Source organism: Dermacentor albipictus, chromosome 5, assembly GCF_038994185.2.
Source record: "Dermacentor albipictus isolate Rhodes 1998 colony chromosome 5, USDA_Dalb.pri_finalv2, whole genome shotgun sequence".
Classification (NCBI taxonomy): Eukaryota; Metazoa; Arthropoda; class Arachnida; order Ixodida; family Ixodidae; genus Dermacentor; species Dermacentor albipictus.
The window spans coordinates 84,914,739-84,932,831 of NC_091825.1; the positions used below are offsets into that span (position 1 = coordinate 84,914,739).

The 18,093-nt window shown below is 44.6% G+C and overlaps 1 protein-coding gene across 3 annotated transcripts in view; it reads right to left on the reverse strand.

The window, feature by feature from the left end:
* Positions 1 to 18,093, reverse strand: part of LOC135905790 (glutamate receptor ionotropic, kainate 2-like) — a 352,682-nt gene that overhangs the window by 5,055 nt on the left and 329,534 nt on the right. For all 3 annotated transcript variants that reach the window (XM_065436836.2, XM_065436835.2, XM_065436837.2), the window contains one exon: positions 7,557 to 7,782. In XM_065436836.2, the coding sequence (XP_065292908.2) occupies positions 7,557 to 7,782 (226 nt within the window). The remainder of the gene's footprint in view (positions 1 to 7,556; positions 7,783 to 18,093) is intronic.

The following is an 18,093-nucleotide window of genomic DNA, read 5'->3' on the forward strand; positions in this document are numbered from 1 at the left end:
CTAGTGACTAGATAGATAGATAGATAGATAGATAGATAGATAGATAGATAGATAGATAGATAGATAGATAGATAGATAGATAGATAGATAGATAGATAGATAGATAGATAGATAGGATAGATAGATAGATAGATAGATAGATAGATAGATAGATAGATAGATAGATAGATAGATAGATAGATAGATAGATAGATAGATAGATAGATAGATAGATAGATAGATAGATAGATAGATAGAAAAATGGCTGAAGTAGGCAAACAATGCTAATCTCATTAAAAAGAAATCAACTAGAAAGAAATCCCTCATGCGCACACGTAACGATGAGTGACAGCAGGTGATGGCAGTGTGCAACAGAAGGACGCGTTGCATAACGTTCAAATAATCCTTGGGCGATCGCTCAAAACAAGCAAAGTTCACAACGCAATGCGCAAATGAAATCACATCATTTGGTGGCTAGCTACATAGAAAAAAAAAGAACATAAAGCTGGGTGGTCTCACTACTTAGAGTGGCATGGCCATGGACAAAGCACTACGGTGACATAAAAAGTGCGCCAGGCCGAGGTGGCTCAATTTCTTTCGTAAATAGGCTCACTACTGACCATATTTTGGAACTTTTCTTAGGTGGTGATAGACAGAAGCACTCTTCGTGTCACAGTAGGGGCAGTATGAAGCTGGTATTTTTCACACGCTGCAATAATCGATGCGTTGCAGGCCACGTCAAAGTCTTGAATATTTCAGAAGCGAGTGCAATGCATAGTCAAGTTTCATGTTTACAGAAAGCTAGAGTAGGGCCTACTCGATACAGCAGTGATTTCCTACTTTGATTTTCAAACCTCATGTTTTCCCACCGCCTCATACCAAGTTAAAGAACGTTTTCGGCTTCAATTTAAAGGAATTCCAGGTGAGTCATCATGTTCAAATGAAGGAGCAGCAGACGTTAGTCAGTCGGCTACCTGGATTTCAGCTGTATCAATGTGAGTATGCCGATGTCTCTACGCCGTTAAAAATCAGCATACAATACCCCCTGCATCGGACTTGATTGCTAGCAATGTAGGTCGAGCTCGGAGAACTCCCAACAATACCGCAGGTGAAACTGGCATCTTGTATAAGAAGCAGTAACTTCTTTCTATGTCTTCTGCCTGCTTAAGGGAACCTGCTACAGCATGTGCTACCACAATTGTGCAGAAGGTAAGGTGCTACCCCAGTACATTAGCTTCTACATAGAACAATGCTGAGGTTTCTTTCCCTTTTATATACTTTACTGGGTTCACAAATATGGTCTATTTGCCGTTCGAGGACACCGACGGCAGCCAATCTGATGAAGTGTGGCACAGGATGCTAAGCGTGAGCTGGCTACAAGAGAAACGTTTTTTTTTTTCGCATCTTGACCCACATGAAGTACACAAGTGTTTGCTAACTTTTGAGGATGCAGTGAACACGAGGAGATAAAGTTTAACATGCGCTTGTAGTCTCCCTAATTTCAAGCGGTGCGTTTACGGCTGTAAACGGCACTCTTGCAGATTTGAGTCAGTTCAACTGCATTGTTTCTTGCACTGTGTACAACGCGTGTTGTGTGTCCACATAAAACATTCAGTTACAACGCATGCTACAGTGAATAGGTGTCGATGCTGGCTTCGTTATGGGGCACAACTCATCAAAGCAAAGAGATAAAGGGATACGGAAGGGGGGAGCAGTAGGTGGGGGGCGGAGTGCTTGTTGCACGCTCCATTCTATCAGGAATAGAGCGTGTCAGACGGGGGATGGCGCGCCCCTCCGCCTCCGGCCCACCCTCTCGATTCGCTAGCGACAAACTCAGTCTATATGATACATGGCCATTCTATAGACTCAACGTAGTTCATGATATGCACTTATTAAATACAAAACAACTCAGCAGATTATATCAAATTCAGACAGGCAAACTTAGTGACAGTTAGATCGAGTGCACTTTTCGCAGCGAGTTTCACTTTGGCGGCGCGCTGCTATACGGGAAAGGAACGTGGCATTTTAATTGGTGAAAGTGTCCATGGGTATATGAGTGGGCGCATTAGGTACTTTTTATTTTGGCCAATATCTCCAACATAACACAAACACAACGAATCGTTACGAGGGAGGACCAGGCGGCATTGAATACAAAACCCAGCCGATGCGCTCTGCGCATTGCAGTCTTGGCAGTGGCGAATCGTCGGTGGTTAACAGACGACGCAAAGCAAGAATGGCTGTTTTCATCAGCCCGAACGCTTAGAACATGTTATATTACAAAAAAAAAAGCAACTCATTTTCGCATTACCGGCGGCTGTCGACTGAGTGGTATTTTATTCATATTTGAAGCACTGCCATCAAAGCTGCACACCTCCGCGCGGCGAAGTGAGTTTGACGTCATTCGCAGTCGAAGGCAAGTGCGATCTATAGTGACTGTAACTAAATATTTCTGTGCCGCAGCCTGCGAATGACACTAACGGCAAAATTTAGTGGCCCTAAATGCCATGGAATTCTCCCGTACGACAGGGATATCAGATCATCTGCATATCAAGTTAACTGCACATGGCTAGAATATTTTTTACGCTATGGGATTGCGGAAGGTTAACTTAAACCAAAGCTGAAAATTTTCCATAATAACAAGCTGAATGTTTAAACTTATTTACGCCTACAGGAGCATAGCGGGACGTTATTCATCCGGCGTAATGGGCACGGATTATTGGCGTGCTTCACTAATGAAGATGAATGGCCGAAATTTTATATCAATGGGATGCGCTCCCAAAGAAATAAAAATAAGAAAATGTTGACCAATGTGGCCAGGGGCTTGAGATAGATCAGCACGCGAAGTTGTGAAATAATTTGATATCACCTGCGAAGGACAGGATTGTGTGAGCCAGACAGTGATCGCAAGAAAAACAAATTATTGCATTGGGTAATGGGAACGCCGTCTGTTCATTGTGTATATACGCCCACGTTAGAGATTAGGAACACCGAATTTCAAAGTGGCCATTTGTCTTTATTTTGTTGCTGAAGCTATATCCGCATCTTCCGCAACGGTGTCCATTATTCTTCATCAGTCGAGTGCGCACGAACTTTCTCAATTACGTAAACTCTTAATATGTCAGTCTTTATTTTTCGCCCACAAGCATTCTCTCATTTCCATATGTGTATTCGTGCTCCAGTATATAGGTCACACAGAGCTGATAGGAATTCATTTTAAGATACGGTGCTCTATAGAAAGATGACGCGTGCACTTGTTCTCTTTTTTTTTTCAGCGTAACTCAAACGCACACTTCAGCTAAGTTTCCCAGATAAAGAAGCAAGCTAGAAGGATCACAAGATCGAAAAGTGAGAACAGTAAAGCCTTTTTCTATTGCTATTTCTGAATTTGTTAAACGGCGTCATTACTTTCCTGAGCATACCCGTTCTATTGCTTTTCGCTTTTCATGCGAAGGAAGAGTCGGAAAACAAGTTATCGCGCACGGACGGCAGCTTCAAACGAAGGCGTTGCAGCCTTTTTTAACTGCAGCCCCTACCGCCGCCTTCGCACGTGTTTCGTTAACGAAACATTCTTTCCCTCGGCGGGGTTTCCGCAATGCGCACACTGTGGGCCATATGTCATTGCCGTTTACTCTCTGGTGGTGCTTTGCGCGGCACACTAAGGCACACATTCTAGGACGGACTTCACCTTGAAGTGTTCGTTATACCATATTTTCGTCCTCGTGTTGTCCGTCCCAATGGGTGAATTTTGCCAAAAGCCTTGATAGCAGTCCAAACAAAAGGCTTCACGAAATTTCACCTAGAAAGCGGAGCAGGATACTAGGGAAAAAAAACGAGTTTGTTGATATGTTGCATTTGCAAAGGAATATTTTCTTTGCCTAGACCCTTCTTCCCCCGCCTCTCTCTCTCTCTGTCTCTCTCTCGCTCGCTCACTCGCTCTCTTTCTTCGAATTGGACATGGCTGTTGCTGGCTGGGCTGATCGTTATCTCAGCCGCTAGATTCGCGAACCTACGGTTCTTTTTCTTTTTTTAGAACTTGCATAACTTTAAGCTTCTGCCTGTTGCAGATATCATAATTTTAGTCTTTCAGCTGAAATAGTGAAGGTAGCAAACAGTACTTCGACGAGAAATTGAAATTCATAATTGAATAGTTAACAAAATATGTATTAACCAACTTTTAATTTAATTATCTTACAGCACCCATTGCGATTTACCAATAACAGCCGGTTCGTTTGCGAAACAAATATCGACTTGGGACGAATTATAAGGATCACACAGGTTTCAAAATATGAGCAGCGAGATTTGCGTTAAGAACGTACTGTTGGTCCACTTACTTTTTTGCCGAATTGCCGTTTATGCAATGAAGCACAATAGTAACCAGATCGTGCATGTGCGGCGACACACACTTTGGGAAGAAATATCTCGAAGCTGCTGTCTTCCTGTATATACGGTATAAGTGGTTACGCCCTGGAACTCACCAGCTGAAATTCAGAAATTGCAATACGTGCTGTAAACAAAGCAATCAGAAGGTCAGTAACGAATCTTTGCTAGTCTGCCAATAATTCGCTTCAATTTCTCGTCAATCATCTTCCACCTGTATGAGTAATCCAGCTCGATGACGAAGTATGATATATGCCACAGGCGATTTATAAAAGTTATTCATGGTCCAAAAATAAACACTCGCTACATGACCGATCACGCTGTTCCTCGGCACCTATGCAGGGTGTTCCAGGGAACACATTTAAAAAAAATTCTTAGAAGTTGCCTGTGGCAGATAGAACAACTATAGTTCATGAAGTGGTCTATTCGAAGCGGCGGACACTACTTGGAGAAAAAAATTGAAATGCCTAATTGTATAATGAATAAAAATTCACTAACAAAATTTTTAGTTAACTGACTACCTTACGGTCACATACTGCAAGTTACAAATTAGAGCCGTGGAGTTCACAAAGCGGATTCACTTGGAACGAATTCTCAGGGTGACACTAGTTTAAATATATTAATTCCCTAACTTTACGGAGAAATGCATTGGCGTTCCGATTACTTTTGCGCTTGAATCCATAAGACGACATTTTGTCAAGAAAGTTTCTTCACTAAAGGCCACGCTTTTCAATCAGCAGTGCATTGAGTGAAATTTCTTCCATGCCCTTGTATTTCTTGCTCAGCTCGAGTGATCCGCAACCCACGTCTATTTTCTTGCACTCCTTGGCAACATATCATTTTGCAGGAAATTGATCAATGCTATATTTTAGCATATGATCCAGGGCACGTTGCTGAAGTGCAGTTAATTTCACATGGTGCTCTCTAAACAGGTGGCATGCTCACTGTTCTTTAACGGAAACCAAACACATTCCAGAATGGCTTGCCAAGATAAAGAGTATTCTTTTGGTTTCGTTTAAGAGCGTCATTATTTTCGTGAAAGTTCGTGTTCTATTGCTTGTCGTTCTGACGTTAAGGGCAAGTTCAAAATCTCGCGAGTGCGGCTACTTTAAATGAAGGAGAACCAGAATTTTGCCTAAATATCTTACCCTTAGCTACGCGTTTGTTTCGTTAAAGAAACATTCTTTTCCTTAGCTAAATGCCTGTGTTGGGCACATGTGTCAGTGTCGTTCAGTCTCTGACAGTGCTTCCTGAGGGACATAAAGGCATACATCTGAGGGCTTGTTTCACATTGGTCTTTCTATTATACATTTTTATCGTCCGCCCCCATGTTCTTCGTCTCAATAAGTCAATTTCGCTAAAATCTTGCATAGCAAAAAACTTTTTGCTCAGCAAAACTTTTTGACCAAATATCATCAGCTATAGGCGATGTATAGTAGATGAAAGCGTGTTTGTTGGTATATGTGGGCATTTATAAAGGGAAGCTTTCTCCATCTATAGATTCCCTCCTCCGTTTGTTCGCGTTTAGCTATTGCTGAGTGATTCGGTAACTCAGCAACTATATTCGTGGGTATATAGAGGACGGTTACAGATGGTCTACGGTGCTTGGAATCTCGGAGCGCATTTAATCGTCACTTATATATATATATATATATATATATATATATATATATATATATATATATATATATATATATATATATATATATATATATATATATATATATATATATATATATATATATATATATATATAAAGAGAGAGAGAAAATGGGTGCTCCACAATGTACGCTGTACAAAGCGCCGAGTAGGCAGCTATGGAAAGCTTTGCTTCTTCCAATGTGAGCAAGTATTCGCGTTATTCCAGGGTATGTTCTTAAATTAGGGTTCCTTTTGTCTTCTTTTACTGAGGTCGCGTACCTCGAATCACCACTAGACTTTAAGTCAGAGGGGAACCTGAATGCATTGAGAAAGGTGGTGAGCCTTGGACGATCCGCCATCGTGGGATATGCGTCAGTACGCACCGATTTGCTTGCTTGGATTTCTAAATTTATTATGTTAAGCTGAGCGAACGAATAAACATTTCTCTTGCAGTCTATGGCAATAGGAGCCTTTCTGACACGGAAAACCATAAATCATCAATTTACGATCTGCTTGGTATCCTTGCGCCGTTTTACCTCTTCCCTTAACCGGTGTAGCGAAACCACGGTGGGGTCCCTAATCACCGACAGTGGCACAAGATAGAGAATGGACAGAGAATACCGTGTGCAGAAAATGAGTATATGGCGCTGCTCATCACAGCCAACTTGCATAGGAGAATAAGAGCGTGGTTCATTTACCACGGCTTTCACTGGCCGCAAAAATGATCTCGGGGCGTAAAACGACTGCTGAGATGTTTGTAGAACTGCAACCTGAAGATATTGTTTATCAAAAAAAAAATAGAAGTTCGATCTTTAGTCAGCTATATTGGTGACGGCTACTGCTTTTCACGTCATAGTAAAAGTAGCAAGCGATTTCGTGTTTGCTATTAGGGTAACTTAGCCTTCATAAGTCTTACATACGGAAATTACTTTTCCTTTGCAAAGCAGATCCGTCCGTTCATCCGTCCGTCCGCATTACCATCGTCACTTATCGCGAGATTGGTTCTGCGGAATGGTTTCTTTTGATTTTTTTCAGATAATTTCTGAACGCTGTGTTATGTGTATACGATCCAACGCAATTTCTTGAAATGCTGAGAATCCACTTTGTATGGAGCCCTGATCAGAACATTGAGCTTAGCAGGTGAGAGGCACCATCGCTGAGCCACTCTGGGAAGTTCAGTGCATGGTTCTATACTTGGAATTAAAGGGAGGCATTTCTTTAATCATGTCTAGTGAAAAAGTATATGGCCCAGCACCTTGAAAATGTGGTTTCATTGGTAAAGGAGGTTGTAATGACAACATTTGAAATATTAACAAATTTAGTCTAATAGGTTTAAATTATTTGAAGCGTCCCGTCTCTTCAGCCATGTCACTTAATAAACGGCTTGTGGCGTACGAAGCGCCGCATATGCATGCCTAGAAATGACAGGCATTTAACATTGCGACTCTCTGGAGCTTCTAGAATTCTCACGTACGTGATAACGTCAGCATTATTGTGTGCATTCCTGTCATTGGGAGCGTCCAGTATTTTGGAAATGTTTGCGAGAAAGCATTACGTACCCGGGGGAGTGGCGATGCCGTACCCTTTGGAGTCCAGCTGTCCGCCAATCTGCGTGAGCTGGCAGTTCTTCTGGATCATGTACTCTATGGTGGTGGACTCCATCAGGTAGGCGTAGCCACCTCGAAGCACACGTTCCACACCTTTCTCGTTGGTCTCGGCGAACACGCTAGGCTGAGCAGCCTCCATGGCCGCCCACATACGCTTAATGAGCGGTGAGTCCGAGGACTGCGGAAAGGAAAGAACACCGGTTAGTTGCTCCAAAGGTACGTATCCTTATATGCTGTATGCTTATGAGAGTTTACTTAGTAGTTGAATGTTTTTTTTAATTGCGTAGTCTCGCCTGGATGGCGCAGCATTGATACAATAAGCAGACTTTCTTTTGTGCATGAACTCTTCAGGCAATATTCTAACAATATGCAGTTACTACGTGTCACTGCGATACCTGCTAATGCTATAGTAAATACCTGCTAGGCGGAAGGAACAGCGCCTTGCCAACTACAAGGCGTCTCACACAGCTGGCGTGGGATGTCTCGATAGTGGCGCCGCCGTGAGGGGCAGTACTGTCAACTCACCACAAGCTGACGTGATGAGCAGTACGCTAAACGTACAGGCGTCGCATGTCCGCGGTTCACGAAATGAGACCGACGGGGAACCACCGACTTTACTCAGCACGCAGTTCAATCAAAAGAGAAAATATTCTACGGGCCATAATGTAGTCCCGCTAAATCTCTAAGTATGCCATAGCGAACATAGAATGTCAAGATTGTTACGTCTCGATAGGTGCGCATGCGCGCATCAAGGGTGGCCCTGCACATGGTCGTTTATTGGAGTGGCATTTCCTTAACACCCGTTCCTTACAGACTTGCGAATGCGGGCACACTATGACGCCGCTCGAGTGCGGCCAATATACCTCGAGCATTATTTTATATACCTTCAAGGAGGATGAATGCCGCCTATGGCGCTACAAAGAAATGCGTAACCGGTGGCGCGACCAAACTTCTGTCTTCACAGCACCGCTGATGCCGTTAGGTTGCCCTGTAGTGTGCGTTACGCCAAGATCAGCGCATGCACGCAGTAGCTAAGGTAAAGTACCTGTGTGGTCATAGTGTGCGTGCGCGCAAAGCTCATTCCAGCAGTGGAAGGCTTAACACTGTCCTGCTTCTTCTGATGGAAAGGAGCGCTGATGGTGTGTCCAGATCGCTACGCTGGTTTTGCAGACAAGCAACACCGATTCTTTGTAAACCTTCTAATCCTGCGTGCGTGGGCCGTGCATGCACCGTCGACAGCGATGCCGCAAGACAGCGGTGGCGCCGGCGTCGGGAATGCGTTTCAAGCGTGCGTGTAATTATTATTTCGAGCAAAAGTTAGCATAGCACAATATTTTTATTACATACGTGTACTTTGCACAGCCTTATTGTGTAAGTGCGTTCCCCCTAATATTCGGCGTTTATTCGATTCCGTGATCCTCGAAATGCCGCGGCACACACATTTTGTGCATCTTTTATTTGTTAATATTTTAATAATCTTCAGACCTTGCGGCGAAGATTTCATTTGATTTAATAATTAGTCGCGGGCCACTTGGACCACGTCACAGGTACCAGATGTGGGTGTTATAATCTATGAGCGACCCTTCTGGGAGGACCCCAATGGGAAATCAAGTGGCCGCTTGGTTGCGACCTTACATGTCTTACAGTCAGGTGGTGTCGGGCTAGCTCTCTAGATATAATAATTGACCTTTTCAGAAAATCACGTGCTCTCCTAGCGGTAGCCCACAGAGGAACCCAGGTGAAAGCGCATCGGTTCAGCTTTCGTCTGTTACAGTCATGTATTTGCATGGACGTTGTCACGGGTGCAAGAAACATCAAGCGTTTTCTTACTCTTTTAGGTGAACAAGTGCAGTGCAAGCTTGGTGTGTACAAATATTCGCTCATCGCATTTCAAAGCTCGAAGAATCATCTTAGTCATCACTTGTTACGTCATATTTTACTTGGAGCGCTGTCCGCGATGGTCTTATGCAGCGACGTGTGTTCTTGCCTTGAAAGTGTAGAGAAAAAACTTTCTACACTTACCAAAACTGCGTTATTGCTTAAATTTTCAGCTTAAATTTTCAGACGAATGACATTTTTTTTGCCTGCATCATTCAGAGTAACACTTCGTGTTGTTACTTTCCTAGTTTGTCAAGGAAAAATTGCAGATCTGTATTTGTCTGCACCTCTCAGATGCACCCGCATGCAATTGAAGGCTTTTCTTTTTATTGAAATGAAAATAAAAGAAACAGACGCAGTCACCTTATAATGGTGACGGCTACTCCTTTTTTCATAGCGGTAACAACAAAATAAAAAAAATATGTAATAAAAGAAAAAAAAAGTCACTTCCTACAGTCAGAAATCCACCTTTTGACATTACAGACATGTTTTAGACATTACCAACTGTGATGAGTGCAGGCAAAGGCAACGCAGTATATATATATTTTTTTACAAGCCTACCAAGCGACTGCAGAAAGCTTTATATGTATAAATATTGTCTAAAACACCCCGGCTATGTCACTTCCGCCTTCTGAAGAAAGGTAGATCACGGTCTTCAGTATTGGATTCCCATAGGTGCGCGTGGATGCACTTGAGAAGGTGTAGACGGAGACAACTACACAGTTTTACAGCGAAGCTGTATATGGCTAGCCGATTTGTCCACCCGCACCCGCCGTGGTTGAGCAGTGGCTATGGTGTTGGACTGCAGAGCAAGAAGGCGCGGGATGAATCCCGGCCACGGCGGCCGCGTTTCGATGGGGGCGAAAACACCCGTGTGCTTAGATTTAGGTGCACATTAAAGAACCCCAGGTGGTCGAAATTACTACTCCACTACGGCGTGTCTCATAATCAGAAAGTGGTTTTGGCACGTAAACCCCATAATTTATTTCAAATGTTTTGTCGGTTGTCTGTACGCCGAAAAGTTCTCCGGCGCAACCCTATGCGCCTGCGCGAAGAAAATGAGCCAACACTACATATAGGTAACACAAGGCCTGTTTACTCTGGTGTATGACGTCACGCCAGCTGGCCCGAACGTTCTATTGAAAATGCTGGCAACATGAAAGCGATGGTGTCAACATCACTGTTGCGTACTCAGGAGCATCCCCATAAGATTCTATGGCAGTCGGGCCACGTAACATGACGCAGCGGATTGAAGTGAAAAGGCCTTGGTGCTATCTAGGAGATGTACTAGCTGCGCCAGTAGTGATGACGTTGCTTTCCGTCGCAGCCGAGCGCATGTGCAGCACTTTCTTCCAGGCTTCGAAATGGGTAGGCCGCGCGTCATACGTACTCCATAGGAGCAGGCAGCTTTCGATCAGCAAGGCCGCGAGCAGAACCAGGAACGAGCTCGTCCACGCCATGCCGATGCTGCATCCCGGGCACAAGAACAAGCACGTGCAGCCGAGCGAAAGCAGCAACTGCGTACCGAGGATCCAGCAGCCTATCAAGCCGTGGTTTAACGAACCGTCGTGATTAGCCAAGTGATAAAAACCGGGGCCGCACGTTTCAGCTTTGCTGGTTAACCATCTGTACGGAGTTGTTGGGCAGTGATTTTTCTTTTTAACAAACTAGGCAAATAACAAAGCTATAAAAATGGGATTTTTCCCTAAAATGTTTGCAAGAACGGCGTTGCTGTAAGCACAAAATCCTTTTTCTATAACTGTATGCGTTCCATATTGGCAGATTAGAGCTTCGCCGCAATAGAGATATGTGTGTTGTCATATCATTTAGCACGTCAAGATAAAAACAGTGCCGGCCAACGGAAGCCTGAAGACGTGATATTACGATAAAGTGAATTGGGCAGGCTCTCAGGGGCGCGCCACGGAGTGGGGCTTCGAGAGCGCGCTGGGGTGTTTGCGTACAAGATCGGCGGTCCAGAATTTTCACTTTTCTCATACACCATTTACGCTTCATCACATTGCAGGGCAGTAATGCGGCGAAGCTATATAAGCCGCTTACTGTGTGGATTTTTTTGCTGATCTCTCACTGTTGTTGCGTATTAAACATTTCACCGCGCAAACAGCACCTTCGCTTGCCACTCTACTTGTTCTGCGACACGATTAAGGCAGTGAAAAAAAAACAATAGAACCCCTCCCCTAGCGGGAACAGGGATGCACGCGAAGCTTGTCCAACTCTAAGGTAGGGTTTGGTTAGTTTCTTGAGTGTTTGAGAGCCATTAAAAAGACATGGTTGTTGGTGGGTGAGAAACAGTGGATTCGCCTGGCGAGCACGAGCACGGTGACGGGCCCACTCCCACTGTCATTCCTTCAATGCAGCCTGCTGTCAGGCATAACGAACAAAACGCGGCCTCCCCATATGACTGCCAGGACCCACCAACCCACAGCCGGTCAAAGATATCACACAATGTACCGATGTGCCTGTTGAATCGGCCCATCGCACCGAGGAAGAGTAGCATTGGGTCGCGCACACCACCATTACTGCCACTGGCTTCCGCTGCTTGTGCACTTGTCGATGCTTCGTCCCTGGCATCGGGCAGCCGGTTGTCATGGTTGATCCTCAGTTCCTGATTCCGGACTTCTGGGTTTGGTTCTCGATACGCGGCGTTCGCCTGTGACCTCGGGATCCGAGGTCGTTGTCGTTTTGACTCCACGTCCGCCTGTCGAACCGCTGGATTAGCCCGCCGTCCTCTGTATCCCTCCGCACGCCTAGCCCTAACCTCCGGCTGAACACGCCTTTGCCATTCCACTTCTGTTTGCCGAACTCCTTTATCGGCCCGGCGTTGGCGCTTCGCTTCTGTTTGTCGAACTCATCCATCGCTGCGGCGTTGGCGTTTGGCTTCCGCTTCAGCTTGGCGAAACTCGGAATTACTTGGCCGAGCTCAGGCACGTTCACGGGCCCGCTCCCGTTCTTTGAAGGCTGCCTCCTCTTCAACGGACCGCACCAAGCGCGGCCTAACCATAGCGCAGCTGGCCTTGAAATGGCGAGAAAATGTGTGCGCGGAGCGGGTGAGGAGGAGAACCTATCAAGCAGCTGTGGGTGAGGAGGGTTTCCGGCCGCCGGCTTCGGGTGAGGAGCTCCGCTTGAATAGCCGTGAAACGATTGCCAACAGTTCTGCAGTATGCACACTAGCAGCTCGCAATGACAACCACGAAAGTCAAGACTTCGAAAAAGAACGAGGAATATTCCAAGATGGCTTCGCACTCGCGATGACAGCAGCTGCGAGTGAATCCTCTCACGAAAACACGCCACCACAGAAAAATGCTGCGCTGCATGTTTCTGAAAATGTCCATTCACGTATTTCAGTAACCGCCGTGATAACCCTATGGAATATTCAACCACGCTCCCGCGTGCTTGTCTACTTTTTTTTTTTTTGAGAACAGCTCGTCACTTTAGGAAACAGGGATGACACAAAAATAGGTTCGTCGCCGAGGCCCGTGGATCTTATTTCCAGTACGGGACGAATTACCGAAAAACCAGGCATCGTAATACAAATCAGCGCTGATGTTTCGCTGTGCGACGCAGCGAGAAGTGAGTACGCACTGCTCCTTCCCGAATTACAAAGAAAATAGCACTGCGAAGCCCCGACTACGGGGCCCAAATCTGGTTCGTCCAGAGAGTCCACGATGCGGCGGTCACGCTCGACCTGCCCATCCCAACGTGGAGCAGCCCGCTGCGCGATAATCGCGTATCTCAGGACTGCCAATAAAGCTGTTGCATCCACACATCCGTTGAGTGCTTGTGTGATATTGAGTGAACACAGTATTAATTATGCTCTAGCCAACACGCTGATCCGTACAGATGCAGACTGGAAACTATGATCATAGCAAGTGAACAGGGCTGTTGAGATTGTAGGCACACCAGCTGTCGTAGTGTATTGCCGGCGTTGTAAGCTGCCAACCGAAGTGCTCGTACTGTCGCCTTCTCGTCAACATTTTTAGTCATCCACTACAGGAGAATGAAATGGCCTTCAGTACCACACCGCTACCATATCTACATAATGACATAATTTTGTAAATAACAGTTTGGGCAACGTCTCTTTTCTATTTATTGCGTTACCACCCACTATGTAATACCCCACAAGGGGTCTTTCTGCAAATAAAGTGAAAGTATGTGTAGATTTTCAGCCTTGTCCAAGGGGAGCTGTGCTAACGTTGCTTTTCGTTAGCCAGAACATCAAGCAGGTTGCATTGAGGGGTCCTAGTGCCCGTGACTTCGACGTGTCAGGGGAGCCACTGGAACCTTACGATGCAGAGCGACCTGAGCAACTCTTTGTGGAAGCACGTACGGAAAGCGAGCACACCCTTTCAAAGGAGAAGCCCGCACAGGCACGAAGCCAATGCTAGCTTAGTCATTCATCTTTGCTTCTGGTTAGTTTCTTTCCTAGTGATTAAAACCTGCAACACATACAAGAAAGATCAAGAAAGGCAGAGCACGATAATTCTTTTTCTCAGGTCTGCGAGGTATCAAGTTCATTCATGCAATCCGTTGATAGCGTTCAGTTTTGATTTGATTAGATGGTAATTTCTTTCAAACGAAAGGGGAAGCAAAGGCAAGAGGCGGTAGGCCTGACTGGGCCATGGCTCGCTGCTAGAGACAACAGTTATTACAGTTACAGTAAGCAGTTGGTACAGAGTCTTTCAAGCTATCTTGTGTTTTTCACTAAAAATATTTCATTTCAGAACAATTGTACTTCTCAAATCAAGAAGGGGCTGACAGATGGAATAGCACACTGTGGTATAAAGTTTGTAAACAGGGATAAGGTGCCTCAGAAAGGCTGGCCAACGTTTCGATAGGAGGACTTATCTTCGTCAAAGGCGGCCTCTTCATCCTCGGCATGTTAGTTTTAAAGGGTTAGTACAGTGACGTCTGGTGCGGGTGCTGTCGCTGGCGGCTGGTTTTAGACGGAGTGACTTCAGAGGTAATGAGTGCTGTCGTGTGACGTCTGTGAGCTTCGTTCCCAAGACGACGGGACAAGAGCGGGAGAGCGGGAACGTTGGGAGAAAAGAAAAGAAATAAAATCAGAGAGAGAAAAAAAGGCCAGGGTGTCACCAAGATAAAAAAAAGGAGAGAAAGAACAAGAAACAAAAAAAATAAAGACGGGGGCACGCGGGAGGGCGTTGGGGAGGCGAGAGGTTAGGAAGCATTCAGTGGTGTCATTGGCGGCATGTTTTTGTGGCATTAGAAGAGCCGGTCAGGCGGTCAGTGCGCGAGTAACACAAAAGACAAAAACAAAAACATGAGTAGAAAGAGTGACTTGAGTAGGATAGAAGCAATAGGTCGAGTAATCTTGAAGTAGTTAAGATGGCGACGAATAGTCTGCCGTGCAATGTATGGGGTGACTGAAAGGCAGCGGCATGGTCTTTCAAGGGGCATTGCCCTAGTCGCTCAACAACGGTGTCGTTACTGCAGCATCCAGAAATGCCGATACCGTGGGTTGAGCCACCGAAAAGGTCATATTGACTTCGGAATGTGTTGGTTTGAATTTTCCATAGTATTACGTCTATTTCTGCTATGGTTTACTTTGGTGGTAATTGTTGTTATGGGACGGCTACTTGAAATTTTTCGCCGCTCGTTGAAGTAAATATATATTGTCACGTAGTAGTGACGCTGAAGAAAGCAGCAGAGCTGTGAGTGACGAAACTAGCATTTTATTAGGCGAACCTGTGCCCTGATAAACAGGCTATAATCAGAGAACAACAATAGCGACGAACACAGTCGGCCATTGTCAAAAGTCTGATCAGTGGGTCAAGCGCGTCTGCTTTTATGCATCAGTAGTCGAACGTTCCAGAGGAATTGATGCTGCCCGCATGTCCTCCAGAAACTTCTACATCATTCGCATCGCGCATACATGCAATCAGATAACACAAAGTTCGGTGACAACAGAGAGCGGATAGAACTATCGATAACATTCCAGAAACTTCCGATACATGCAGGCGCGTCCTGCGCTGAGCGATAACATGTTACACGATGCAACGCGGTCACAGGATAAAGAAGTACACGTGTCAATACGCCCTAGAGCGTTTAGTTACGCAATAACTGTGACAGCCGCAGCCAAGCGAAGCGCTATGAATTTTGCGTACGTATTACGCAAAGCGTGCGCTGTCATCATAGTCATCATCATCAGCCTATTGTTTTGTTCATTGTAGGCCAAAGGCCTCTCCCAGCGAACGCCAGTTACCCCTATTTGTGCTAGCAGATTTAAACTTTCCCCTGAAATTTTTCTAATTTCATCACCCTCTTCAGCTTATTCCATCGTCTGACATCGCCCCATCAACTGACAGCATTTTTCTGGGTTTTCTAAAGCTTTCGACTGCGTAGGCCATTGTCGCCTGTTCTTGAAATTATCATCATTAAAACTTGATTCACTAACTTTATCCTGGCTTCCAAATTTTCTTTCAAACAGGCACCAATTTACTTTCGCTAAGCGCTTCTCTTCGCCCCTATCAGATGTGTCTTCCGGTGTACCACAAGGAAGCGTTCTTTGTGCTTTACTTATTCTAGTATAGAATATTGACATACCCAATAACTTATCATCATGGATGCACATTTTCTCTGGCGATTGCCTTATCTATCGTCCTATTAAGAGCTCTGATGAGCACCTTCTCCTCCAAAATGATCCCAACGAAATTACTAATCGGTGGGACACCTGGTTAATGACTAAATTCATCAAAATGTATAGTGATGTCCTTCAGCCGAAAACGCACTAACTCGCACTATTCCTACTGTATCAAAAGTGTCCCATTATCCCGGGCTTCATCTTAAGATATCTAGGCGTAAATATTTAAACAAACCTCTCCCGGACTTCTCGCACTACCACCGTCTGTGCCAGTGCTTCTCGATCATTGGGTTACCTGCGGCGCAGCCTTGGAAACTCACCTTCATTTATCCGCATACTGGCATTTGAAACATTCATTCACCCCCGGTCTCAGTTCAACGCTCTAGTCCAGTCCGCTTACGAAAATTACCTAATTAACATACTGGAATCAATCCAAAATAGAGCCGTACGTTTCCTTTCCTGGAATTATGACTGCCATTCTGGCGTAACTCAAATAAATATTCACCTTTCACTTGAGCTGCTAAGTAATCGTCGCGACATAGCCCTTTGTTCATTATTTCATAAGTACGCCCGCCACACTAACAAACGCTTCATGCGGCTAGAAACGCCATCGCTCACGTCGTCATCTTAGCTTCACGCGTCTATGGAAAGAGTGAAGCATTTAATATGTCGGCAATTCCGTGTGCCATTCTTCACTGGGCCAGCTTCACCGATAACATAGGTGCAGAAACTGACTATGAAAAATCCAGGCACTCACCCAACTCGCTTAACCTTTGTTAACCCATGCTATCATACTCAATGTATGTTTTTATTTTTTCCTACTGTTTCCTTGCACAACAATACGTTTGTTACAAACTTATCGAGTTGTTTTTTATTGTTCTGATACACAGCTGTATGTCGCTAATACGTTTCTGTAACTTTGAGGCTATGAACCTGGCTGATGTTTTTTCTACCTTCATATTGTGATTAGATTGCCACTTTTATGTGCTTACTTGGTTCTACGCTCCCCTTACTCAATGCCCCAAACAAGTTATTTGTGTAAGGTATATTCAAGTACGGTACTTTACCAAAAAAACGAAAAAAAGACAATTTTCTGCCATCTTCTACAGCGCTTTTCTTCACATGGTGCCCCATTAACTGTCCCTCGCGTGTAGGCACTACGCATTCCATGGCGTGCCCGTCTCCATCCATTTCGCCTACTGTCAACTAAAATATCGCCCATCTCCGTTTCAGCACTGCTCTCCTCCTGCCTCTCAACGTTTTTATTTATTTATTTAGTTAATTATTTATTTATTTATTCAATTGCATACACTCCATATACAATACTCTTTGAATCTATAGCCCTAGTGGCTAGTTTGGGGTCCAGCAACAAAATAGACGTAAGAAGACAGCGTACTTATTCTACGAGACAACTTACACACAGGTTATTAAAGCATTTTGACATGGAAAATATAGAATAAACAAAATACTACATTATGACATCAGGGGATACAAAAAGAAAACCTTGCGAATATGCATGACAGAAGTTTTCTAAGTATTGCACAAAGTTTTGGCTGGTCTTTAGACTGAGTGGGAGTGCGTTCCCTATTAGAGCACCGTTGAACTCCACGAGTCTCTGCCCATATACATTGCGACATGGTGGTAAGTAAATAAAGTTGTTAGTTTTGTTGTTGAATGTGGTTTAATGGCACAAAAGGGGCTAAGGCTGTGCCGCGCCAAACACGAGGTGTTTTAATATCCAATTTAGCAAGGAAAAGCCTGTCTTAATAATCTGTATTTTATGTAAATATCCAGTGTCGTCCAGAAATTTACGCTCGTCAGATAGTGGCACTATCGGATCATCACCTAAAATTAAAGCAGGGTGTAAAATTATGTGTAGTTGATATAGCTTGTGCAAAAGGTTTCGTCTCTGCATGTCAATGTGTGTACATGTCAGTAACATGTACATATGACTTTTAGTGGTTCTTAGAATTTCTCGCATGTTGCATGTCTTCT